This window comes from Bidens hawaiensis, unplaced genomic scaffold (assembly GCF_021521415.1).
Source record: "Bidens hawaiensis isolate Kalapana, Puna unplaced genomic scaffold, B.hawaiensis_p1.1 tig00025049_1, whole genome shotgun sequence".
NCBI classification, from domain to species: Eukaryota; Viridiplantae; Streptophyta; class Magnoliopsida; order Asterales; family Asteraceae; genus Bidens; species Bidens hawaiensis.
The window spans coordinates 273,942-298,555 of record NW_027493987.1 but is presented as its reverse complement, the minus strand read 5'-3'; the positions used below and the strand labels follow the sequence as shown (position 1 = coordinate 298,555).

The following is a 24,614-nucleotide window of genomic DNA, read 5'->3' as shown; positions in this document are numbered from 1 at the left end:
TTTCGAACCTTTCAACCCTCGATTGCTTAAGGAACATTTCCTTAAGTTGAGTAATCATGTCGTACGCATTATGGTTTTCGAAATCCTTTTGGATTTCGGGAACCATAGTCGCCAACATGAGGCATGACACTTGAATGGAATCTTCCGTGAGTTTGACCCAATTCATATATTCGACCTCACTACCCTCTTCCGGTTCTTCGGGGATAGGTGTTTCCAAAACATGATATAATTTTTCTTGTTTTAGAACTATCCTTAAATTTCGGAACCAATCCGAAAAGTTATTGTGGTTAAGACGGTCTTTAGCGAGAATAGATCGGAGAGAGACATTTTGGACGTTAGGGATTATGTTGTCGTCGACGTGTGCGGCCATCTGCAGAATTTTAATTAAGTTCATTTTAGTGTTTTACCTTTTTAATTATTAATACCCTTTTTATATATATACCAAATATAATTAATAATTAAAATCTAGAATCCAACGATAAACCCGACTCCGGTTAGGTGACCTTTTTCCCATTGTCGATTTATCAAGGTAGTTATTCATAACAATTGCAAACCCTTTTTGCAACTTCTAGAGTTTATGGGACCGGTTCGAAATCATATTTCGTGTCGGCATGTTTATCCCATCAACACCTATTAGACCCCATGTTTGGGTGACCCTCTTCACATGGTTCTAATTTAAGTCGTCCTACTTGTATCAACTTGTAATATTAACATACAAACGGTTAGGTGACCTTTTTCCCATTTATATGCCAATATTACCTTAACATATTAATTTACTCTTACGCGGTTAGGTGACCTTTTTCCCACTAAGAGCTTACTAATATGTTAAGCGTTATACAAAAGGATGGTGTTTAACTTATTATCCTTAATTTTAAAAGGGATTTTTAGTTTTAATAATTCTAGTTGTTAAAACTTTAAATCATGTTCTAACATGCATTTAGTAACATGATATTTTGAAACCATTTTCAAAATTCTAATTTATAATAAAGCCATTTTATTATGGGCGTGAGACGGCTAGTTAATAAATCCATTTTATTAAACTATGTGTCACGTAATTACCGATAATTATTAGAACCCGTTTTATGCTTTGTTAATTAATTCTATGTGACGAAGTTGATATCCTAATATCTAACAACCACACAATCAAACAATCAATTAACAAGCATACATAATTATACTAGACACGAGCCACTAAGTTAGACCACACTTGTTAGCCGAAACAAGTGTGTATCTTAGGTCCGATCCTAAGGGACACATGACACATGGATGTTGTAGCTCCCACTCGATCCCGCATCCAAATGCTTCGAGCATCTTCTTCAACCCCGTTGTGATCCACTGGGCTTGAACTTGGGCCTTAGCTTCCATAAGCTTCCATTTGGGCTCAATTGGTGGGCTTAGGTCCTTTTGGGCTTGAATCCCTTAATGGGCTTGTGAGACCCATTATCACCATACCCGGCCCAATTAGGCCCAAACTTCCAATTTTGCAATCTTCTTTATATTACAAAACAAATGTCCTAATACATTTTTCTATAAAATAAAGATATTACAAATAACCTATTTATTACATACCCATATGAATAAATAATTACAAAATTACAAAATTGCCCCTAATTAATTATTACAAACCGAAACTTGAATAATTAACTACAATCACAACATCAACCACAAACAAACATCCACTTGGTCTACGGCTCGGTCTAGTATTAACAAACATAACCCGTTATGTTTTAGGAACCCGTTCCAAAACCCCTTGACTTTATCGGGCCTAGCCCAACCCAATTTGGGCTTGACCCAATAACATGATTATGGGCTTCGGCCCACATGTGCAAAACACATGGGCTTCGGCCCAATTAAAAAGCTCACGGGCTTCGGCCCATTTAACCAAAAATGGGCTTCGGCCCATATAGCTTTTTCCCTTTTATGTCCGGTTAGCCCAATAACCATATACAAGTGGGCTTCGGCCCAAAATCACCCGATTTGGGCTTCGGCCCATATACTCGGTTTTATTATTATTTTTTTTTTTTTTATTTTTTTTTTTGAACAAAGCCAAAAACAATAACAAGATTAAATACAAAGAAAAATCATGCATGTTAATTTTTTTGTATAAAATCTTTCAAGGGGAAAAAAAATAAAACCGAGAACCCGAAGCTTAGTTTCCCGTATCCCGGCTCTTGATGCCATTTGTTGGGTTTCTATGAAATTAACAAACTTAGTTAACCATTTAACTAGTGACAATTAAGGCGGAAGCGTGATGTTTACAAACTAAACATATGTATATGTTCATGAATAACCTAGTTTATTCATGTTATAAGATTACCAATAATCTATTTACTAGAAACCCGAAGCAAGGATCAAATGATACGGAAAAGCTAAACTATCAAGCTAGTAAATACTTACATTCTTAACCCTTTAAGAGTTTAGTAGATGGTTGAAGAAGATGATGATGTGAATGCTAGACTTTCAAAGGAAAACCCTCAAACGGAATATACCCCGAGTCTCCAACACACACCGAGCTATGCTAGGAAGCTTGAACACGAAAAACGAGACCCGAGCCCTTCCTTTTTCTTTTGGCCGTAAACAAGAAAGAAAGAAAGGAAGAGTTGTTTTGTTTTTGGTTACTTGAAAGTATATTAATAATGTTATCTCTTTGATCATCATGTATTTTCATTATACATACACATACACCCATGATGTTTGGTATTTTTGATCATGTATCCATTACCAAATATATGACATGATGTGATCAAGACTATGGGGTGTGGGGCCCACCCAAAACCGGCCCCAATTATATCCTTTTTTTTTTTTTTTTTTTTTTTTTTTTTTTATTTTATATTTTATATTTTATAAAATATATAAACACCCCATCTTTTATAAACCATTTTATAAAAGAATACATAGTTAAATAATTATTCCAATAATAATTATTTGAATAAATAAATTAACCAATTAATTTATTTAACACTTTCAAGTAAATATTCAGAAACCCGATTTTCTGAATGTATCGTGTTCTGTATTTGTTTTATAGATCTTATCTTAACAAATATATAATTGGTGTGTGTCTAACTCGTTATTGGGTATGACCCGACTTGGATCAAACACGGCTAGCCGCATTAACCTAATTATGTGTCTCGGGCATATGGTATTCCAACAATTGACCCAAAAAAAATCTATAAAATCTATTTGGATTTGTTTTGCCAGGCTAAGCATAACAATTAAACAAACAATATATAGACCTTGTGAATCATGTTTGGTACGATTAGACCGATTAGTAAAGGTTCTAACCCAAACTGTTTACGATTTTGGAAGCTGTAAACTAAACTGGTCAGGTTTGGTAGATCAGCCTACTGGCTGGTTTTCACGATTTGACGTTTTGAACTGATTTAACTTTCTTACCTTTTAAACGTCGTTAGCTAGTAACCAAATTTTAAAGGGAAATTGTAGAGAAAAGATAGAATACAATAATTTTTTAACGTACATTAGGTACGAGAATACTTATATTCATGAAATTAATCCACGAAATCACATCACAAGATCTCGAAATCGTCAGTACATATCCAATTAATCATTGGTTCACCGAAATAAACAGTTTTGGATCGTTACTCGATCAATTTTTTACTTTTCTTCTCGAAAAATGTTTTTGAGCGTTTTAGGTTTTTGGCTGAGCGTTTTAGTATTTTTGTCTTGAGCGTTTTTGGTTTTTGCCTTTGAGCATCTCACGTACCTATCGTACGTTAAGCAATTATTGTACAGTAACCTCACCCGATAATTATATTTACTCTGAAAGCTATAACTTGATAAATCATGTATTATACATAGATCAATTAGTGAAATTTTCTGAACCAGAGAATCATATTCATATTACAAATGTACTGCAGCAATGACAAGCCTTCATAGCATATAGTAATCACCACAAATGAACACCTTAACACACATTGACAAATGACACATATATCAAAACCATCCTCAGGTTCAAAACTAACAAAACTGGACACAACATATTAACAAACTACCCGGTTTAAACCGTGCGCAAACCACCCTAACCGACGGGCCTGAACTCACCCGTCCCATTGCTCAAAACCTCAACCCGTGACTTCAGAACATCGATCACGAACTGTGCTTGCATCACTTCAGTCTTCAGATTCTCTTTCTCCCTTGAAACATTAACAATCTCACTCTCCAAATCACTTATCAACTTCAAATAACCTGGAGGCACGTATTTCTCGAGTGCTGCAGCATCAAAAAATGACTGCATGGCTTGCGGTCGCATTCTTTGGCTTCAACCGACTCAAATAGTTGCAACTCCACGACCTCTCTTCTCGGATATTGACTTATGGTGGTAATGGAGTTTTGTGAACCGTCTGAGTTCGGGTCACTCGCTTTAGTCTTTTGTTATGGAACAAGGAGAATGTTTTGAGCCCGGGTTCACAGTGTAAACCACAGCCACAGTCTTCTGATGTTTCCAACTCGCAAACAAACGGGCTTGTTTTGGGTTCCTCAACAGAAGCTTCCTGTAAAATGTAATCATTGTTATTGATCATTGTATCAATGAGTTAAGACTAGAGGTCTAAACGAGCCAATACGTGAACTACTCGATACTGGCTCGCTAGAACCTCGAATTGAAATTAAATGAGCTCAAGCCTAAAAATAAGTTTTTTACTAAATAAGCCCAAGCTTCATTTATCGAAGTCATGCTGGCTCAGATGCTTAAACGAGCCTATAGAATAGTAACCAAGTTTTGAAACTGAAATAATCAGGTCACTCATCAAAAGTTTTGTTCCAATCAGGTAACTAAAGTTTTATTTTTGTTCTAATCCTAGGTATTTTATCTAGATAGCAGGTTATCTAGGTTTTTTTTATTTCTTAAATAATCAGGTCACTCATCAAAAGTTTTGTTCCAATCAGGTAACTAAAGTTTTATTTTTGTTCTAATCCTAGGTATTTTATCTAGATAGCAGGTTATCTAGGTTTTTTTTATTTCTTAAATAATCAGGTCACTCATCAAAAGTTTTGTTCCAATCAGGTAACTAAAGTTTTATTTTTGTTCTAATCCTAGGTATTTTATCTAGATAGCAGGTTATCTAGGTTTTTTTTATTTCTTAATAGTTTGACATTGCAAAAAAAGAATTTAAAATTGAAAAAATAATTTTTAAACAGTGAAATACTGCAAAAAAAAAAATAATGAAAAATTGCAGAAAAATCTGAAATGTTTTTTTTCAATTTTTCAAATATTTTTGGCAATTTTTCGCAGCTAAAATATTTTTTCTCAATTTTTACTAATTTTGTTAATTTACAAAAAAAAAATCAATGTCAAACTATGTAGAAATAAAAAAAAACTTGCATAACCTTCTATTAAGGTAAAATATCTTGGATTAAAACAAAAATAAAACTTTAGTGACCTGAATGGAATGAGTGACCTGATTGGAACAGTTTCAAAACTTGATTATCATTCTATAGAGTAATCCCTTATTTTAATTATAAACATATAAATGACTCGTTTATTACTGTTCCAGCCTGAGCTCATTTAAGCTAAGCTCGTTTAAAACGAACCGAGCTTGAGTTCTCCTACGCTAAACAAGTATCGATATCAAGCTTAGTAAAAGATAAACAGTTATAACACCTGCACAATATCAATTCCTTCTGGGCAAATTTCTCCATCATCTGGTTCACCACAGGGAACCATAAACTCCGCATCATCGGTCCACTCCTCCTCAACAAACCGCGCATAACAGTCCCCGTTTGGTTGCTCGAGCACGCTCTTTAGGAAAATTCTACATAACACAAACGAATCCCGTGTTACTAGCAACTTGTGATCTGAAAGGCGATACTCATGCATGAACCAATTAGTCCGGTTGGCATCTGGGACTCGACCGCTGTAGAAAACAAGTGTTTTCTTTATCCCTATGGTCTTTGATTTATGCTGCACACGCCGGTCCTGCCCGGTTGGCTTCCAGTAGCCGTTTTCGGTTGCACGCTGCGAACCGATGCCGTGCTTCTTGATGGGGTTAAAGAAGTACCATTTTTGGTCTTTTGTCTTCAGTAATGAATAGCCAATCATACAAGATCAATAATAATAATATACACAGTTCAAAATTTGATGAATTCATGTTTTAATTATTCAAGAATCGTATATTGTAATCAAAATATTATGAAATGATTGAAAATATAATAAATATTAGCGGGTCATGCATGCATAGTAATGTCATGTGTGACTCCGAGATGTAGTTTTTAAAAGATCGGGTTTTACAAATCAAAATAAATAGCAGCATAACTTGTTGCACGCTATGCAACATAGTTAAAAGATAAATAAATATGAAGAAGATGTTGAATACTTGGGAGTTCCCATGGTTGGTATATGTAGACGTCGAGTTCTTTGATGGCGGGAAACCGGAATGGTTTACCGGACGCCTTGGGTTTCAAATAGTACATGACGAGTTCTTTATCGGTCGGGTGAAACCGTAATCCCGGTGCAAGAGGCGTTGGTGGTGGTGGAGGCATTGCCGGTACCCGGTGGTGGTGATTTGTGACGGAGATGGAAGTTGTAGGTGGGTGTGTATTGTTGGATTAAAGAATAATAAGGATTTGAAATTTTGAATTGACTATGTGTTATAAACAATCTATCAATGGGTACTTTTATATAGGTTTGTATGTCTGTTCGTTTGATAAATGAATTGAAATCTATTATCATGAATACCACTCCATCTCTAGCCAACCGCACCATGTTCAGGTCAAGAACCCGGGTCGCGTTCGAGTCGACCGACCAAGTCTACGGTCCGGGTCTATGTTACGTATCGCGTCTGGGTCTACGTTCTGGTCAACATTCGGTTCGAGATCGACGGTCCGGGTTTACTCTCGGTGTCGCATTTCGGATAGACGTTCTGGGTCGCATTCGGGTCGACAGTCGGTAACGCGATCGGGTCGTGTTCACGACGACGATATGGGTTGCATTTGGGTCGACAATTGAACCGAACGCGAACTGGCACGGATTGTCGAACCGAAATGAATTGGCCTAGAGCGTCAAACCGAAGTGAACTGACCTAGAGTGTTGAACTAAACTGACCCGGAACGTCAAACCGAACTGACCTGGAGCATTGAATTGAACGCGAACTGATTCGAGGCGTCAAACCGAACTAACCTAGATCCTCGAACTAAATTGACCACGCGGATTGTTGAACCGAACTGCCCTGGAATGTCAAACCAAAGTAAAAGTGTCGAACCGAATGCGACTTGACCCGGGGCGTCAAACATAACGCGAATCCACCAGGGACATCGAACCGAACGCGAACCGAAACGGAGCGACAACCTAAAATCGCTATGACCTAGAACGTCGACTCGAATGCGAAAACAGCCGAACATGGCCAAGTTAGTCAAACGCTCGAATATTCCAAAATATTTACTTGAATTCACTCACATTTTGGAAAGATTTGGAATTCATTTATTTAAGAAATTTGAAAAAAGTGAATTCCAATTATTTGCAACCGAACACACCAAAATAGAGTTATTTATTTTTTAGATATCACAAACTAACTTCATTCATAATAATATTTTCTCTCTCCATAACAAGAAATATCATATTGTTACAGTAACAAAAAGATTACAGCATTAACAAAAGAAATTCCAATGTAAAAAATACATATAGGCTTCATATGGTTCCACCAATAGGAGGGTTTTGAGTAAGATTAAGGCGCAAAAAGTATGGTCTTTCAATGGAACCAATCTATTGTTGATAATTTTAGTGTTATCAACATGATTTTAGTAATATTGGATTAACTTGATGATCTAGTAAATATTATTATTTATTAACGGGTTAGGAGATGCGGGAGTGCAGGCTCGTTCAATAATAATATTTGTGTTGTCGGTTGGGCCATGTCTTGTAATTAATTGGTTTTAATTCATATTTAATGAATTGGGCATTTTATATTAAATTGCATATAAGCTTACCTAAAAGGCTTTTGAGATTAATTGGATATGGGTCAAGTTGATAATGATCCTTTTAAGGATCCGTTTGTTTTGTGATCAATATATATATTATTTGATGGATGACGGTTGTAGAATAACCGTAGACAAACAACAGACACAACAAAATCTCTTATGATCATCACAAATTTGGTAGAAGGTTTTCTCACAAGATTATCAATATCAAAATTCTGTTTCTCAAGTAAATCTTGGTCTAATCCGATTAAGCATTGAGTGTACCCTCAAATAGTTTAATCTGATAGTGACATCACGATTCCAAGATTAATCCAAGTTGCTATATTTAATTCATCATTACGGTATTCAATCACGCGTCATTTACGGGTACGTTAATTCTGTTTATACAACAAAGATTAAACTATTTGATTGCACTGATTGAAAAATAAAAATCCCGTATTGGATTTTGGGGTGCATCGAATTGGGATTAGTGTTGGAATTAAGAATTGCTATGGTTAATATATAGTCATCGATATTAGATTATGTTTTGGATTTGACTTTTGGAATCTTGAATATGATATATGGTGGCGTAAGATATTGAAAACATAGAATGATTTTATAAAAATCAAAAACAAACGTTTTATCCTATATAGTTTGAGTAAACAGAAGGGATTCAGTGGTATTGAATTTTTCATTTGTTATCTTACCAATTATATTCATATAGTGTTTATATTTTGATTTAGAATCATTGCATACTTATTCCATAAAATAATAAATTATGACAATGGGAAATAAACGAAAGTTCAACCGGGACCATGTTTATCCCAAAAAGAAGACTAAGTCTTGTTGGGGATATGTGGAAAATGGGGACATTTAAAGTCTGATTGTCGAATTAAGTTTACGGGTGGAAACGGGCCTGATGAGGCGGGTCCTAGCGAGTCAAAAGATCCAAACAAAGTTAATAAGGAAACTGTTTATGGTACTCACATGGGGTTGATGGACCATGGTCCTGGTAATCAACCAACTGGATGTGTACAAGATAGAAAAAACCCATTGGGTTGTGAAATAAATGAAACTCGGTCTTTGAGTTTGGTTTTGGACTCGAAAAGTCCAATGGTTCTTAAAAACAATTCGGTAGAGAATTGTGTATCATTTATTTCCGAATCCTTTTATGTACAGGATGACATGCTTGCATGGTGGGTAGACTCGGGTGCTACGAGTCACGTATGCAAGGATCTGAAATGGTTCGAAAATTTTGAACCAGTTGAAGATGGATCTGTACTCAGAATGGGAAATGTAGCAACCGAACCTATTAAAGGAATCGGGAAAGTCAAGCTTGTATTTACATCTGGAAAACATTTGTTGTTGGATAGTGTGTTGTACGTTCCAGGGATTCGAAAGAATCTTCTGTCTGGGATTGTTTTAAATAATTATGGTTTTAAGCAGGTTATTGAGTCAGATAAGTTTATATTATCTCGACATGGAACATTTTTTTGGATTTGGATATTTGTGTAGTGGTATGTTTAAACTTAATATTAATGTTCCGTTTGCTATTGAATCTGTTTGTTTTGTATCATCATCTGAAAGCAGGATAGATTATGATTCTAATTTATGGCATGCTAGATTAGGTCATGTGAATTATTTTAGAATGAAAGAAATGTCTAAGATGAGTTTAATACCTGCTTTTAATATGAATAAAAATAAATGTCATACTTGTGAATTAACAAAGATTACAAGAAAACCATTTAAAAATGTTGAAAGAAATTCTAAGTTATTAGAACTTGTTCATTCAGACTTATGTGACTACCATAATACACCTTCACTTGGTAATAAGAAATATGGTGTTACTTATATCGATGATGCAACAAGATATTGTTACGTATATCTTGTACATGCTAAAGATGAAGCACTTGATAAATTCAAGATTTATAAGCAAGAAGTTGAATTGCTTCATGGTGATTTTATTAAAACTCTTCGAACTGATCGAGGAGGGGAGTATTATGATCCAGTATATTTTCAATCAACTGGAATAATACATCAAACCACAGCACCATATACACCAGAACAAAATGGTGTGGCTGAAAGGAAAAATAGAACCTTGAAGGAAATGATAAATTCTTTATTATCTTACTCGAGTTTTAGTGATGGGTTCTAGGGAGAAGCTATGCTTACAGCATGTTATTTATTAAATATAACTCCCGATAAAAAGAATAAAATAACTCCTTATGAGTTATGGAAAAAGAAACCTCCAAACTTGAACTATTTGAAAGTTTGAGGTTGTAGGGCTGTTGTACGTCTTACTGAACCCAAGATAAAGAATTTGGGTGAAAAGGGAATAGACTGCATTTTCATAGGCTATGCAGAAAATTCAAAAGCTTATAGGTTCTATGTATTAGAACATAATGATTCAGTTTCTGTGAACACTGTCACTGAGTCTAGGGATGCTATCTTTGATGAAAATAGATTCACTTCTATGCCTAAACCTAGAGACGTCATTCAGAATTTTCAAGGTGGGATTTCTAATCCTGTTGAGAAGGCATCTGATGGAAATGGCAGTATAAGTGTTCCTAACGAACCTAGGAAAAGTACTAGAACCAAAAAGCCTAAGTCTTTTGGCTTCGACTTTCACCTTTATTTAGTTGAAGGGACCAGAAATGAGGTTGAATATCAGTATCAATATTGTTTCAATATTGAAGAGGAACCTAAGACATATAATGAAGCAATGGCTTCTATGGATGTTTCCTTCTGGAAAGAGGCCATCCAAGATGAGATGGATTCTATCATGCATAATAATACATGTAAATTGACTGAATTGCCTCCTGGTTGCAAACCATTGGGTTGTAAATGGATCTTTAAGAGAAAGATGAAAGTTGATGGAAGCATAGATAAGTTTAAAGCCAGATTGGTTATTCAAGGCTTTAAGCAAAAGGAAGGAATTGATTTCTTTGATACATATGCTCCGGTTGCAAGAATTTCCACTATAAGACTTCTTATAGGTCTTGCTTCAATTCATAACTTGATCATTCACCAAATGGATGTGAAAACTGCATTCTTGAATGGTGAATTAGAAGAGGAGGTATACATGAAACAACCCGAGGGTTTTGTATTACCTGGTTAGGAACACAAAGTGTGTAAACTTATTAAATCATTATATGGTTTGAAACAAGCACCTAAACAGTGGCATTAAAAATTTGATGAAGTGATTTTATCTAATGGGTTTCTTTTAAACCAAGCTGATAAGTGTGTCTATAGAAAATTTGATTCCTCTGGTAAACGAGTGATCATTTGCTTATATGTGGATGACATGTTGATCTTTGGTACTAACCAAGATCAGGTTGATAAGACAAAGAAATTGTTGTCTTCTAATTTTGAAATGAAGGATATGAGGGAGGCAGATGTGATCCTTGGTATAAGGATTAAAAGGAGTAACCACGGTATAACCATGACACAATCTCATTACATTGAGAAAGTGTTGAAGAAATTTAATCATTTTAATTGTTCTCCTGTTAGCACTCCTATAGATCCAAATGGTAGGTTGATGACTAATTCAGGTGATTCAGTGTCACAATTAGAATATTCAAAGGTCATTGGATGCTTGATGTATGCTATGATTAGCACAAGGCCTGACATAGCTTATGCCGTGGGAAATTTGAGCAGATATACTAGTAATCCTAGTGCTCAACATTGGCAAGCAGTAAACAGACTGCTTAAATACTTGAAAGGAACTATGAATTATGGTTTGTGTTATTCAGGTTTTCCTTCAGTATTAGAAGGGTATTCTGATGCAAGCTGGATAACAAATATGGAAGATTATTCTTCCACTAGTGAGTGGGTATTCCTACTTGGTGGTGGTGCTATCTCCTGGGCTTCAAAGAAGCAGACTTGCATCACAAATTCGACAATGGAATCTGAATTTGTAGCTTTGGCAGCAGCCGACAAAGAAGCTGAATGGCTCAGAAACTTAATTTTTGAGATTCCTTTGTGGCCAAAACCGATATCACCAGGTGTAATAGTGCAGCTACCTTGGCTAAAGCATATAGTCAAGTGTATAATGGGAAATCTAGACAATTAGGTGTTAGACATAGTATGATTAGAGAGTTAATCATGAATGGTGTGATATCAGTTGAATTTGTAAGATCTGAGCTTAATTTAGCAGATCATCTAACAAAAGGGTTAGGAAGAGATCTCGTGAATAAATCAGCTAAGGGGATGGGTTTAAAGTCCATTTAAATATCTTATGTCAAGACACCCAATTCCCATCTAATACAACGTTAGGTGTTGAATTCAATGTGGCAAGCTTGTCATAAAGATATTGAAACACATTAATATAATCATCCCAAGGTATGTGTTTGGACTGCAAGATAAAAGGAGGTTGAAGTATAACTTCTTAATAGTTCATTGATAAATTGCAATGCAGGTGCAAGAAGAGTGAACTACCTATAAGAGTATGAAGTTTAGCTGCTTCAAGAAGCTTTGGACTTGAGCTTTGATATATTCTTTGAAGGATTAGGACACAGGCTAGTAAAATATCGTGTCAAGTGAATTTGATTTGTAAACGCATGTGTATTTACCTACATGTATTAAAAATGGATAACATGGGTTCAATCCATAGTGACACCCTTGTTATTCTAATATTTGTAACGCGTAAATACTAAAATGAAAATTCAATCCACAGGACATTTTCATTTATGCATGTGTTTGTGTTACTGTGAGGATGTTTAAGTTAATCATGGATATCACTAAAATGGGGGAGGAATGTTGATAATTTTAGTGTTATCAACATGATTTTAGTAATATTGGATTAACTTGATGATCTAGTAAATATTATTATTTATTAACGGGTTAGGAGATGCGGGAGTGCAGGCTCGTTCAATAATAATATTTGTGTTGTCGGTTGGGCCATGTCTTGTAATTAATTGGTTTTAATTCATATTTAATGAATTGGGCATTTTATATTAAATTGCATATAAGCTTACCTAAAAGGCTTTTGAGATTAATTGGATATGGGTCAAGTTGATAATGATCCTTTTAAGGATCCGTTTGTTTTGTGATCAATATATATATTATTTGATGGATGACGGTTGTAGAATAACCGTAGACAAACAACAGACACAACAAAATCTCTTATGATCATCACAAATTTGGTAGAAGGTTTTCTCACAAGATTATCAATATCAAAATTCTGTTTCTCAAGTAAATCTTGGTCTAATCCGATTAAGCATTGAGTGTACCCTCAAATAGTTTAATCTGATAGTGACATCACGATTCCAAGATTAATCCAAGTTGCTATATTTAATTCATCATTACGGTATTCAATCACGCGTCATTTACGGGTACGTTAATTCTGTTTATACAACATGTACAAATGTTCCCCAATCTTCAGACCCGATGTTGTAAAACTCCATGAGTCATCGAAGTAGCCTCCGACTGGTTTTCCATCCAAATCTAGCGCCATGACTCCGCCAAACTTCGTGAGGGTAGGCATTTTATGTAGGTGTTTAAGCCCAAATGCCATAATCTTGCGTACAAATGGATATGTCATTGTAACTTGCGTTAAAAATGAATTATCCTGTATCAACACGCAATTCTTTATATAACATAAGAAATCAATCAATCATAATTAACAAGTCCTAGTCTAGTAAGTCATAGACTACATAAAAGACACCATTACCCATGCAATTGCCAACCAGTAATGCCCATCTCCATCATATCGTAGGTTGTCTGGAAAACCAGGTAAACCATCGATAAAAACATCAATGGACCCATTTTTGTCGCCTTGTAAATAATATCTAGAGCACCTCATCCTGCGACATCAAGTCGTGTTTAATACTTATAATACATATACAAGTGGTTAAAGTTATTTTTAATGAGATTAGTTTATAAATCTTACATGAAGCTCTCGCAAAAGTTAACAACGTCTTGGTTTGGTGAAAGTTCAACACCGTTAGAAAAGTAAAGGTCTCGAGCGAGCACTTGTGTTTGTTTGGTTAAAGGATCATAGCTCAATAATCTACCATGAGGTCTACCTTCCAAAAGGGGTAGCATTCCTTTATCGTAGCCGTACTTAGATGACCCATCGGTGAAATACACCATACCGTTTTTTGCAACAACTACGCAATCAGTAAACCCTAACTTCACTCCCTCGGCCTCGTCGGTCAATACCTCTATCTCGCCATCTAAACTTACCTTTATCAGTCCCTATAACCAACCGGTTGTTTATCAATTAGCAAATATTTTTTTTGAAGTATGCAAATTTCTATAGTTATTTAATTTTAATACGTCGAATGATCTATGAGTTGGGGTGTGATTTCTAACACGACATAAAAACACGCTCAGTGGCGGCCTCGTAACCCGGTTAAAAAGGCACAACATCAACCTCATTTTTTCAAAGTTTTGTTAGTGTAAGTTTAATTGGGTTGAGTTTGGAAGTCAAAGCCACTCTGGCCTAAGTTTTGAAAGGGGTATGGCATTTTGGTCTAAGCCTGGAAGTCCAACAACTAAATCTGGCACTAGACATGTATAAACCAGTTATTTGAAAATCGGTTAATTTAATAATCGGTTATTGGTCATTGGTAAATTAATCGTTTAGACCGGTTCATTGGGTTGGGATACTACCTGGTTTTCAAGCACAAAAACCTTAACTGGTAAATAACCGGAAAAAAAACTGGTTAAAAAAATAATTTTAAAACCTAACACCTGTTTCAGTTAACCGGTTTTGGGGCCAAAATGAATACCCGGCTACTAACTGCCAATTTTTTTCCGGATAGAAACCAATTAGAGAGGGACCGATTTCTAACCGGTTAACCGCTTTGGACGTGCACCTCTATCTGGCACTCAGTATTTAACACACTTTTTTTAGTACCTCGTGTTATTTGATTACTTTAACCCTTTAAGGTTAACTTGTTCGGGTCGTGTTCATGTCAATCCAATAATACACGTATCATGTTCGGATTCTTGTGTGACACAATTTTCGGATTCATATCACGTTTGATTGATCCGTCAACCCGCAAACTCCTTTATAATGTTTTGTTCGGTAGCTTTTTATCTATACTATATATAATACACCAAACAAGGGCAAATTAAGACACTTAATTTTAAAAGTTTTACAAGTGTTAATACATAAAGTACATGTGTAATTATGGGTATACTTGTCTTTTACACACAAATCACTCAACTTACAAGTTTGCCCCCTCATCTTTAACCATATTCTTTTTTTAGTTTCAATTTTAAACCAACTTCTCAACCACGATTTTTAAACGACAATAAGTTTTACATACGTTAATATTTTTGTAAAAATATTGCACCATAAAAACAAGTATTTTATTCTCTATAATTTGAGTATAATATTGTTATAAAATTTTCCATTAAAAAAGTTAATATGTTACGTAGGGATGTTCAATGCCGGTTTTGATTGTTTTTAAGTTATAAGCTTGTGAGTCCAACCGTTAGTACCCATCTTTTGTCATCCAAAACCAAAACTAAACCATTGAAAATTGAAACCAAACTGTTATTAATGGTCCGGTTCTGGTTTGGTTTAACAGTTTAAGCTTTGATAATAAATTTTATTTAAAATAATTATTAATTTAACCATATCATCAATTCCAACTAAGTCAAAATATGATACTTGAAATGATAAAGGAAGTAAAAAACAACCGACTGAAAGTAAAAAACTCAGCGGTGAAACCAACCGATGACCAGTTGAAGGTTTTAAACCGAACCATGAACACTCACAGTTGTTACGTGATTAATAGGGTTCGCATTTAAACACCCGCTGCATCGCGCGGGCACTCGTCTAGTATGAAACAAATATAAGAAAAAGAACCAACCTTAAAAGCATCAGCCACAAACACATCACCCGAATCCGCTACCGAGACACCAAGAGGCCGACCACCCGTGTTAACCCAATTCTCAACTACCGTCTCACCCGCCAAGTCATTCAACTTGACTCGTTTGATCCACCCGTCCCCACAACCCGTGTACACAAAACCCGGTTTTGGTTCATAGGCGATATCCTCGGGTCCAATCAACTGACCGACCCCTATCTTTTCCAAACCAGGAAGATTGGCTGCATTTTTTCTAGCTGATACAACAACCGGTTTTCTAATTTCATGCATCGGGTATGGCACGGTCTCAAATTCATCAAGATGGATAACAAGCACCGCTATCACGATAACAACCAACGTGACAAATACAAGACTGATACTCCATGAACTAGTGCTGTTTTTGGTTGTGTTGGCTAAGTTAGCCATTTGTGGGAAAATTTGATTTTGCTAAGGTAAAAGTGGTATGATATTATATAATGTGTAGCTGTGGCTCGTTTTTGACTTTGTAGCTTCAGTCCACTACATGCCAATAACTTTAAAATCAGTCAAACAAGTGGTATAGGATTAATATTATCTTATAATGTTGATCATTAACGGAGCTTAATTAAGTACCAAACTCTATATTAGAATATAAATAAATATACAACCCAACAAAATACTAATAACAAAAAAAAGAGTAATATATGATTTTACTATACCATTAAAGCAATACAAGATATTTACATGACCTTCGACTAGCATGTCCACATAGGCTTTTAAGTAATTCGGTTTTCATCTATAGATTGTCATATAATTCATTAATGAATATTTTCTAGAATCATAACCTCACTAATTAATGTTTTATATAATCACAATCCATCTCTTTCTCTCTAAAAAAATACTCTCCTCTCTAGAATAATCTCCACACTTATTGCTGAAGTAGCTAGCTCCTAAGCTGTTGAAGCGTTCCGCTGAAACGATCAAGCTGTCTACAGCTAGCCCGAGCGGTCGTATAAAGTGACCATCTCACTCCATGCTCCTTACATTTACACATCGTTATTGTCTACTTTACTTATATTATTACTTCATACAAATGACTAATGTTGAGCATCGAAGGGTGGTCCAGAGACCCCGTTTCTGGTCCCCTTCTAACGAATTCTTTTATGTTGACAGGTTTTGACGAAGGAATGTGACAAAGCTGATAACCCTTGGGAACATGGCACCCCTTTATTGTCCCTTATTTGTTGTAGCAATATATACCTACTTGTATATTGGGTCCTTAATGTTTATTAATTACATTGGACGTCTTATAAGTTATAACTAAAAGTCATCCTTTAGAAGGATGTAATTTGTTACAAACCACTCAATGCCTTCTTTTTCGTTGACTGAGGGTGCAATATTGTTCATCTGATAAACATATATGTACATACTGCCACTTGGTTTTACAATATTCAAGAATCCAATTCAAAAATGATTATGGTTGTTACTGATTTTAGGTAACCAAGTCTTCATTGGTACTCCATGGCCTTGACTCACTCCTACTGACGGTTATTGGGGTGGGGCGCGTCCAGAGAATCGTCATAACCTTCTTCCAATTGTTCGTTAATTGGAGGGTGTTGAATTTCATCACTTTCTTCATACGAATGTTGGATTTGGTGGTGCACAAATTTCCTGTTTGTGTTTCTAAAACAAATTGTGATTGCGGTTGAAGTTGGATCATAAATTGTTGAACTGGTTGGGTGAAAACATTGGCCTAATATCCTATTGGGATTGATTTTGAAGTTGTGGTGAAAACATTGGCAAAATAGTGGCACTTGGAAGGGTTAAACTTGAGTAAATTGTTGTGAACTCGTATATGGTTTTTTGGTAGCATATATGTGCCTACGATCATGGGATGACATGTCTATAGGAAAATATATTGTGGAATTAAAGGGAATAAGAGATGGTGAAAAGTTCGTCTAAACATGAATAAGTAATTGCACTTCGATAATTTTTTTTATACGGCAAAAACAATCATTAGAAGCCGTTGACCAACAGTTACATGAACACCATTTGCAAGACATAAGCGGTACCGTTAGAGTGGGACGGTGTTTTTACTTTTTAGAGTAGTTAAGTTAAAGTCATGCGAATCTACTAAGTATGTAACTATATATCATTATAGTTAATATGGGCATATAATGTATATATGTGGGTCCTCAAGTAGGCAAAAGTGAAATTACACTAACTTTGAAATTATTTTACTAATTTCGTGAAAATAACGTTAAAAGTGGCGGAAAGTTAATCAGGCATCATGTGGTGGCGTTGATTGCCGAAAGACAAATGTACATGCACCAATCGGCGGGTGTCTCAATGTTGAGTGTTATGTGTCTTATGTCCAAGGCTTGATGCAAAACTACTATCGAGCCGAGAGTCTCACTGGAAGCAGCCTCTATATTCCTACGGGGTAGAGTTAAGGCTCTCTACATCTTACTATACTCAGATTCTACCATAATTTTGTTATTAATGAGATTTACTTAGTACGATAATGATGATGAATTATATATCGTTATCTTGTAGAATGAAAATTATTGAGACAATAGGCTACCAATTAGGATTATACAATGATATATGATACATTTTCTCTTGTTTTTAAACTAGCTAGTTATTATATATTCATAAGAATTTAGTTTGGTCATCTCTCGCTTTTGGACCACTTATCTCAACTTTATGTGACTAATCTATTTCCACGTGGCTCTCTTCAACAAGACACTAAATATGCACCAACTACCAAGACCCCATTTTTAATCCACATCATCCACATTAAGTTACGTTTACAGTTAAAAGTCACTATATTGTTTGAAAAGCCACTTATTTATGTATCAACAAAGGTTTTAACTTTTTACGTACGTAGGTTGATATTATTATTTTATTCTCAATTGTTTCTTTGATATGATTATGATATGATAGCCTGCAACAGTTTTGACATTATTTTTTGTTGTTTCATTTTCCATTCCTTGGTATTATTTGTATTTCCTATCCATGCACGTATGGCCTAGGTATGGGACCGATATAAATTTATGTGGATCAGGATAACATCACTGTCCCTAGAACCTTCATCTTACATCTCTTATTCACACCTATTGATTCTACATATTTTTCTTTTAAATTAATCAGCTTTATATTAACTTCCAAACACTCATTATAATTAGTAAATGAGAAATTTTCTAAAATAACGTGTTTTGACTATGGTTTTTCAGAAATAGCTCAAGACCAAAAAACAAAAACCCAAACTAACGGAAAAATCTCATCGGATCCGAGGGAAACTGTTTCTGATCCGACTGGTTAATAACCCTATCAAAACGCGCCACAAAGCATATTATTTCGTCGGATCCAATGATTTTCCGTTTTGTCCAATATGAAACAAACCGACGTAGTAGTAAACAGTCGGATATGACGGTTCAATTCATGCTTCTGTCGGAATCTATTGTTTAATTTGTCCGACGAACCCTAGATTTTTCAATTCGGGGGGTTTTGATTTTGAGTTCTAGAGTGAAATTGAACACTCTAATTGTGTTCTACTCGAAAAACTAAGCGATTTACACTATTGATTTGCTTGATTATGTGGAGAAATTAGAAAGATAGCAATGTGGATTGGTTATGGAGATTTAGGGTTCGAGAGGTAGATTATGAAAAATTTCGTCGGACCGCTAAAATTCCGTCGGATCCGACGATTTTTTAAGAAATTCCGCCAGATCCATTAATACATCACACGTGGCTTGATTTTTAAAAGTCCAAAAATTCCGTCAGACAGTGTTGAAATTCCGTCAAACCAGAAATGATTTCTGTCAAATCTGACGAGATTTTTAGGCTAGTTTTGAGTTTTTGTTTAGTGTTGGGCTATTTCTCAAAAACCATAGTCAAAATAATATATTATTTTGAAAAATTTTCCATAATAAATTTAGTTCCGTATATATAACTACCATTTCATCCCCCAAAAAATATAGCATCCAAATATACAAATATTATTCATTCTCCTCTTTTTAAATATTATTATCATCATGAACATAACTTGTTCCTTCACCTTCATTTTAATCTTCACACTCACACTTCTCTCGGCCACTTCCGCCGTAATCTACGACTCCTCCGGCAACAAGCTTCTAACCGGCATCCCGTACTACATCCTCCCCCTCCTCCGCGGCACCGGAGGTGGCCTAACCGTCACCCGGGCCACCAAAGACGCATGCCCTCTCAACGTTACACAAGAGCCATTTGAAGTAAACAATGGCGTCCCGTTCACCTTCACTCCCATCGTTCTCGACGAACAAATCATTCGTGGAGCGTACCCGATATCTATTGAGGCTAATGTCATAAACCCATGCAGCGGATCCAATATATGGAAGGTGATGTTAGATATTTTAGTGTAATTAGATTGACTTGTCGACTAATATATAATCATATTATATATGGTATTAAACGAGTTAGGAGCTGTGAGCTCCACATTTGCTTTAGTTTATTATGATCTAACAAACAAGGTCGATCCAAGGGGGGCAACGCCTACAGGCTGCCCTTGGCTTGGGTCCAGCTGTTAAGTCAGCTTAAATTTTTTTATTTAACTATTTTTATTATATTGAAAATTCATTAGAAAATGAATCCTCCTTATATTATTATTATTATTATACAATTACAAATTTTGGTGCATATAAGTGCCGATTGGGCCACTTGGTCCACTTGATGGCACCGTATGGTCGTTGAATTTCTTTTTTAATTCTTTTTATTTTAGTTCCAATATCGTGACAAATAAAATAGAAACCGAACAAATTCGTGTAGACTAACTGCATTTAGTTTTAATTTCGGTATTGTAACCAATGTGATGAAAATCGACCGAATTTGCGTAGACTCACCGCCTCAACTTCCGAGATCGGCAATGCTTGGATCTTCCCAACGCCCGAGTGTTTCTGACTGACGCCACTAAATTGATCCACCTCAAGTTTCATATGTTTTTATTTTATTTTTGGTTTTAGTTCCGGTATCATAACGCACTTAACCGAAACCGACCGAAGTTGCGCTGACTTACCGCCTCAGCGTCCGGGACCAACAACATTTGGGTTTATCATCTCCTGGGTTTTATCAACCTGCTCAACGCAACACGTCGGGTATAACTATAGTTAATAACATAAGTCAAAATATTGACGGATTTTAATGAATATTTTAAATTTGAATTATGGTGGTCGTGTATCATTGGTTCATTAATTTATTTAAAAAAATAAAATCATACTACAATCTTGATCTCGTCCAAGTTTTATACGGTTGAGTATTTAAATAATCACTAAATAATTTTAATCTGAAAGTGTTACACGACTTTCAAATAATTCTAGTTACTAATCACGGAATTCTCCAACAGGTGACGTCTACCGCGCTGAAGAAACACGAAGAAAACGCGCTTCTAACAAGTAAAAAAGATAAGGATAAGAATAAGAATAAGAAGAAGAAAGATGACGACGACGACGATGATAAAAATAAGGATGTTGCGAACGTTGAAACCGTGACAACTGGTGGGGAGTTTAATAAGCCCGAGAGTTGTTTTCAAATAGTGGAAGATAATTTGATGCCCGGGTTGCAAAGCTACCAGATTCAGAACTGTCCGTTTAAGTGCGGCCCAAGTAGTTCGGGTTACACTTGTTACAATATAGGTGTTGTTACGGATGCTGATGGTAATGGGTATCTTGCTAGGACTGATGCGGTTTTTCCTGTTGTGTTTACGAGTTCTTATGGTGCGTTTAGCACGTCGGCAAAAGTAAGCACGTTTAGTCAGTTGTCGGCTAAAGTGAGCGCGCTTAGTCTTTCGGTAAAATGATGTGGAATGGTTGTTGGATGTGGTACATTTGTGTCGAAGAAATAAAAAACGAATGTATTAAATGTATACGGGTTGAATTATTGGTCGTCGCTATTTTTAGCTACCTAAGTTTAATGGTCAAAATTTGTTTTAATGCTGAAAGCGCTATACATTTGCCGTCGCTATAACGTTGCTGGCATGAAATGTGACTTGGTGTGGTTGTTAATTAAAGGCAAATTAGAAATAAATAATCCCAACCTTTGTGTATTGGTCGATAATAATCTCAACTTTAAAAATCACTACCAACGATCCCAACTTTCAACTATTTTGTCTCAATGGATCTCCGTTAAAAAACACTTAACGCCGTTAAGTTTTTCCCAAGTTTCAAACCGATGTTTTAGGGCTTTTGATCGAAAGAACGATACAAGCCGACCGATGTAAAACTTATCTTGAAACGGTGATCCAAGTGATGAACAATGTTTCAATTTGGGTGTTTGAATTTCCAATTAACAAAAATCATGTTATCTGAATCACCGTTTCGAGATAAGTTTTACATCAGTCGAATCTTATTGTTCTTCCAATCAAAAGTCCTAAAACATCGGTTTGAAACTTGAGAAAAAACTTAACGGCATTAATTGTTTTTTAACGGAGGTCCATTGAGACAAAAATAATTGAAAGTTGAAACCACTTGTCATGATTTTTAAAATTGGGATTATTATCAATCAAAACACAAAAGTTGGAATTATGTATTTCCAATTTGCCTTAATTAAAAGATGAAATTTATAAGGTGTGCTATGTCATGCTAGGTGGGCAAATCATTGTGAATCGTATGTTTATTTGTGTCAAAATCGTCACTTGTATTTGTAATCGTATAACATGAATATGACTGGTTTAATCTATCTAAACGAGTAAGGCCAAGCGTAGCGGGACGACAAAACAAGAAAAATGGGACGATATTTGTGGTGAATACCCCCCCCCCCCCCCGCGGCTACAAAAGGGGTGATTTGGTGGGGGCGACAAATTCTTGTCCGGGGTGATTTGTGGAGAATATTATTAATTTAATATGTTGTGTGTGTAATATAGATATATACGTATATATATATTAGGCTACAACACCATTAAACCCTAAAAACAAAAACCTACCATTTGTTAACTAGGCGCCGCATGACGCAAAACGCCCTATTTTGTAGCCCCTTCACAACACATAGCCTAATGGGTAGATGAAGAGAGAACTTGTTGGACTTGTTGGTGTGTCGACATAATAAATACTTAACGCTGCTAAGTTTTTTAACGGATGTCCAATGAGATGGAAAAAAAAAGGATTGACCTCTATTACGAATATTCTCGGTTGATAAAAAATCCAATTTGCCTTAATAAATACGTTAAAAACATTACAAAAAAAGGTCACATAAATGAATTCGTGGCGAAATGAATTGTGTAGAAACATGTCGGTTAGAATATGTATCAGAGTCAAGTTTGTAAATAGCATACTTTGGACACGTTTTCTTTTCATGTAATAGACCTCTAGCGATACGATTAGCATCGAATTATTATAAGTTACATGATAAAATAGCTTCAATATAGTGACGGTTTTGTTTGATTGTACAAGGTATGGAGGTACGTGGTAGAAGATAAATGATAGGAGGTATGATTGTCCAACTTTATCATTTGTTTAATGACTAGAAGCTCAATAAGGTCGTAGTAGGTCCGATATGCATCAAGGCCACTCGTTTATAAAGCAATTAAGACAATCAACAACATGTGTCAGATCGAGTTCCTTAGTTAAAAAATAACATATATGCATGTAATATCCTGCATTTTATACTGCCAAATATTGTTCGTTTTAATCACAAACAATTCACGAGTTTTGAATTTTGCTGCTTCTATGTAAACTTCATATGAGATTATAAGGTCTTCCCTACATTTTTTTATTACTACTAGGCAAACACAGGTAACTATGGACTTTTACTTTGAGCCTACAAATTTTAACAATTATAGCCGGAATTTAAATTGTCTAAGGTGTTACAATATTTATAAGTTTTTCAATTATAGAGGAACTTGATTCAAGTTGATTTTAATTAATTAATTAAGGTTTCGGAATTCAGACGTCATTTCAAAATAAAATAGCTGTACATTAGCCTGGTTAGGTGGATGGGTTTATATTAGAGCATTTAGAGCGTCTACAACAAGGTGAATTCTCCAAGGTTTGGATGATGTGGCACCAAGCAAACTAGATGGTTAAGGACTTTATCCATTGTAGAGCAAAGTTTGTGAGTTAAAGTTTGCATAACCAAACTTAATTCAAACTTCTAGGGTGGGTTCCAATGTCAATTTATATCACATACTCATATACATATTATATATGCATATATAATTTTAATATATTTAATAAGGTTTGTGGAGGTTTTTTGTTGTGAACGAAAGTTGAGGTTTTTGTTAAAAGTTTGAAATCTGATATGGCGGTGTGTAAAGATTTGTTGTTGTGGATGCTCTTATTGTCTGAATATATATTTATTAATAAAATACATATAATTGAATTAGTTATTATAATATTTTTTTTTTCTAAACTAAGGACAATCCTGTAATTTCACACTAATTTATAGAAAATAACTAAAGAGTTGGTAGTTTGTTACTTTGTTAGATTGAGATTGCTATTGATCACAAGATTGAAATTTGAGATTATTACTAGTTACATTGTTAGTTGGGATTAATATTGTTAATAGTTTGATTATTAAGATCCAATTTTCCTTGTTATAATTGTTGTGGGTCACGACTCTTTAAGATAAGCCTTAACGTGTCGTAGCCTATATGTCTCAAAAGTTGAGGAATACAACAAATATATTTCAAGTACTCTCTGTCTCAAAAGTTGAGGTATACAACAAATATAATTCAGGAACTCTTTTGCTTGTTTATAAAAAAAATTAGCTTCCTTTATAAAAAAATTGATCATGTATAAAAATACATGCAGTCTTTATAAATATATCAAAGTATGACTATTGTCTTCCCCAAAATATCCTCTTAATTTACCAAGTCTTAATTAAGAACACATGTAGTCTTAATTTCTTTTTCCCCAAAACAAGACCCAAGCTTCG

The 24,614-nt window shown here is 35.2% G+C and overlaps 2 protein-coding genes and 1 pseudogene across 3 annotated transcripts; 1 reads left to right on the top strand and 2 right to left on the bottom strand.

Moving 5' to 3' along the window:
- Nucleotides 1-3,815: 3,815 nt before the first annotated feature.
- LOC143570797 (uncharacterized) lies at nucleotides 3,816-6,495 on the bottom strand (annotated as a pseudogene). The gene is made up of 3 exons (XR_013141994.1): nucleotides 6,330-6,495; nucleotides 5,618-6,048; nucleotides 3,816-4,508 (listed from the first exon to the last, which is right to left on the bottom strand). The product of XR_013141994.1 is annotated as an uncharacterized LOC143570797 (transcript).
- A 1,036-nt stretch (nucleotides 6,496-7,531) lies between these two features.
- On the bottom strand, nucleotides 7,532-16,280 carry LOC143570779 (protein STRICTOSIDINE SYNTHASE-LIKE 5-like). Its single transcript, XM_077056346.1, has 5 exons — nucleotides 15,735-16,280; nucleotides 13,799-14,106; nucleotides 13,580-13,712; nucleotides 13,266-13,477; nucleotides 7,532-7,697 (listed from the first exon to the last, which is right to left on the bottom strand). Exons 1-5 carry the CDS (start codon nucleotides 16,155-16,157, stop codon nucleotides 7,640-7,642), a joined length of 1,134 nt encoding a protein of 377 aa, XP_076912461.1. The 5' UTR covers nucleotides 16,158-16,280; the 3' UTR covers nucleotides 7,532-7,639.
- A 3,408-nt stretch (nucleotides 16,281-19,688) lies between these two features.
- On the top strand, nucleotides 19,689-21,690 carry LOC143570778 (miraculin-like). Its single transcript, XM_077056345.1, has 2 exons — nucleotides 19,689-20,089; nucleotides 21,091-21,690. The coding sequence occupies exons 1-2, from the start codon at nucleotides 19,748-19,750 to the stop codon at nucleotides 21,541-21,543; spliced, it is 795 nt and encodes a 264-aa protein (XP_076912460.1). The 5' UTR covers nucleotides 19,689-19,747; the 3' UTR covers nucleotides 21,544-21,690.
- Nucleotides 21,691-24,614: the final 2,924 nt, after the last annotated feature.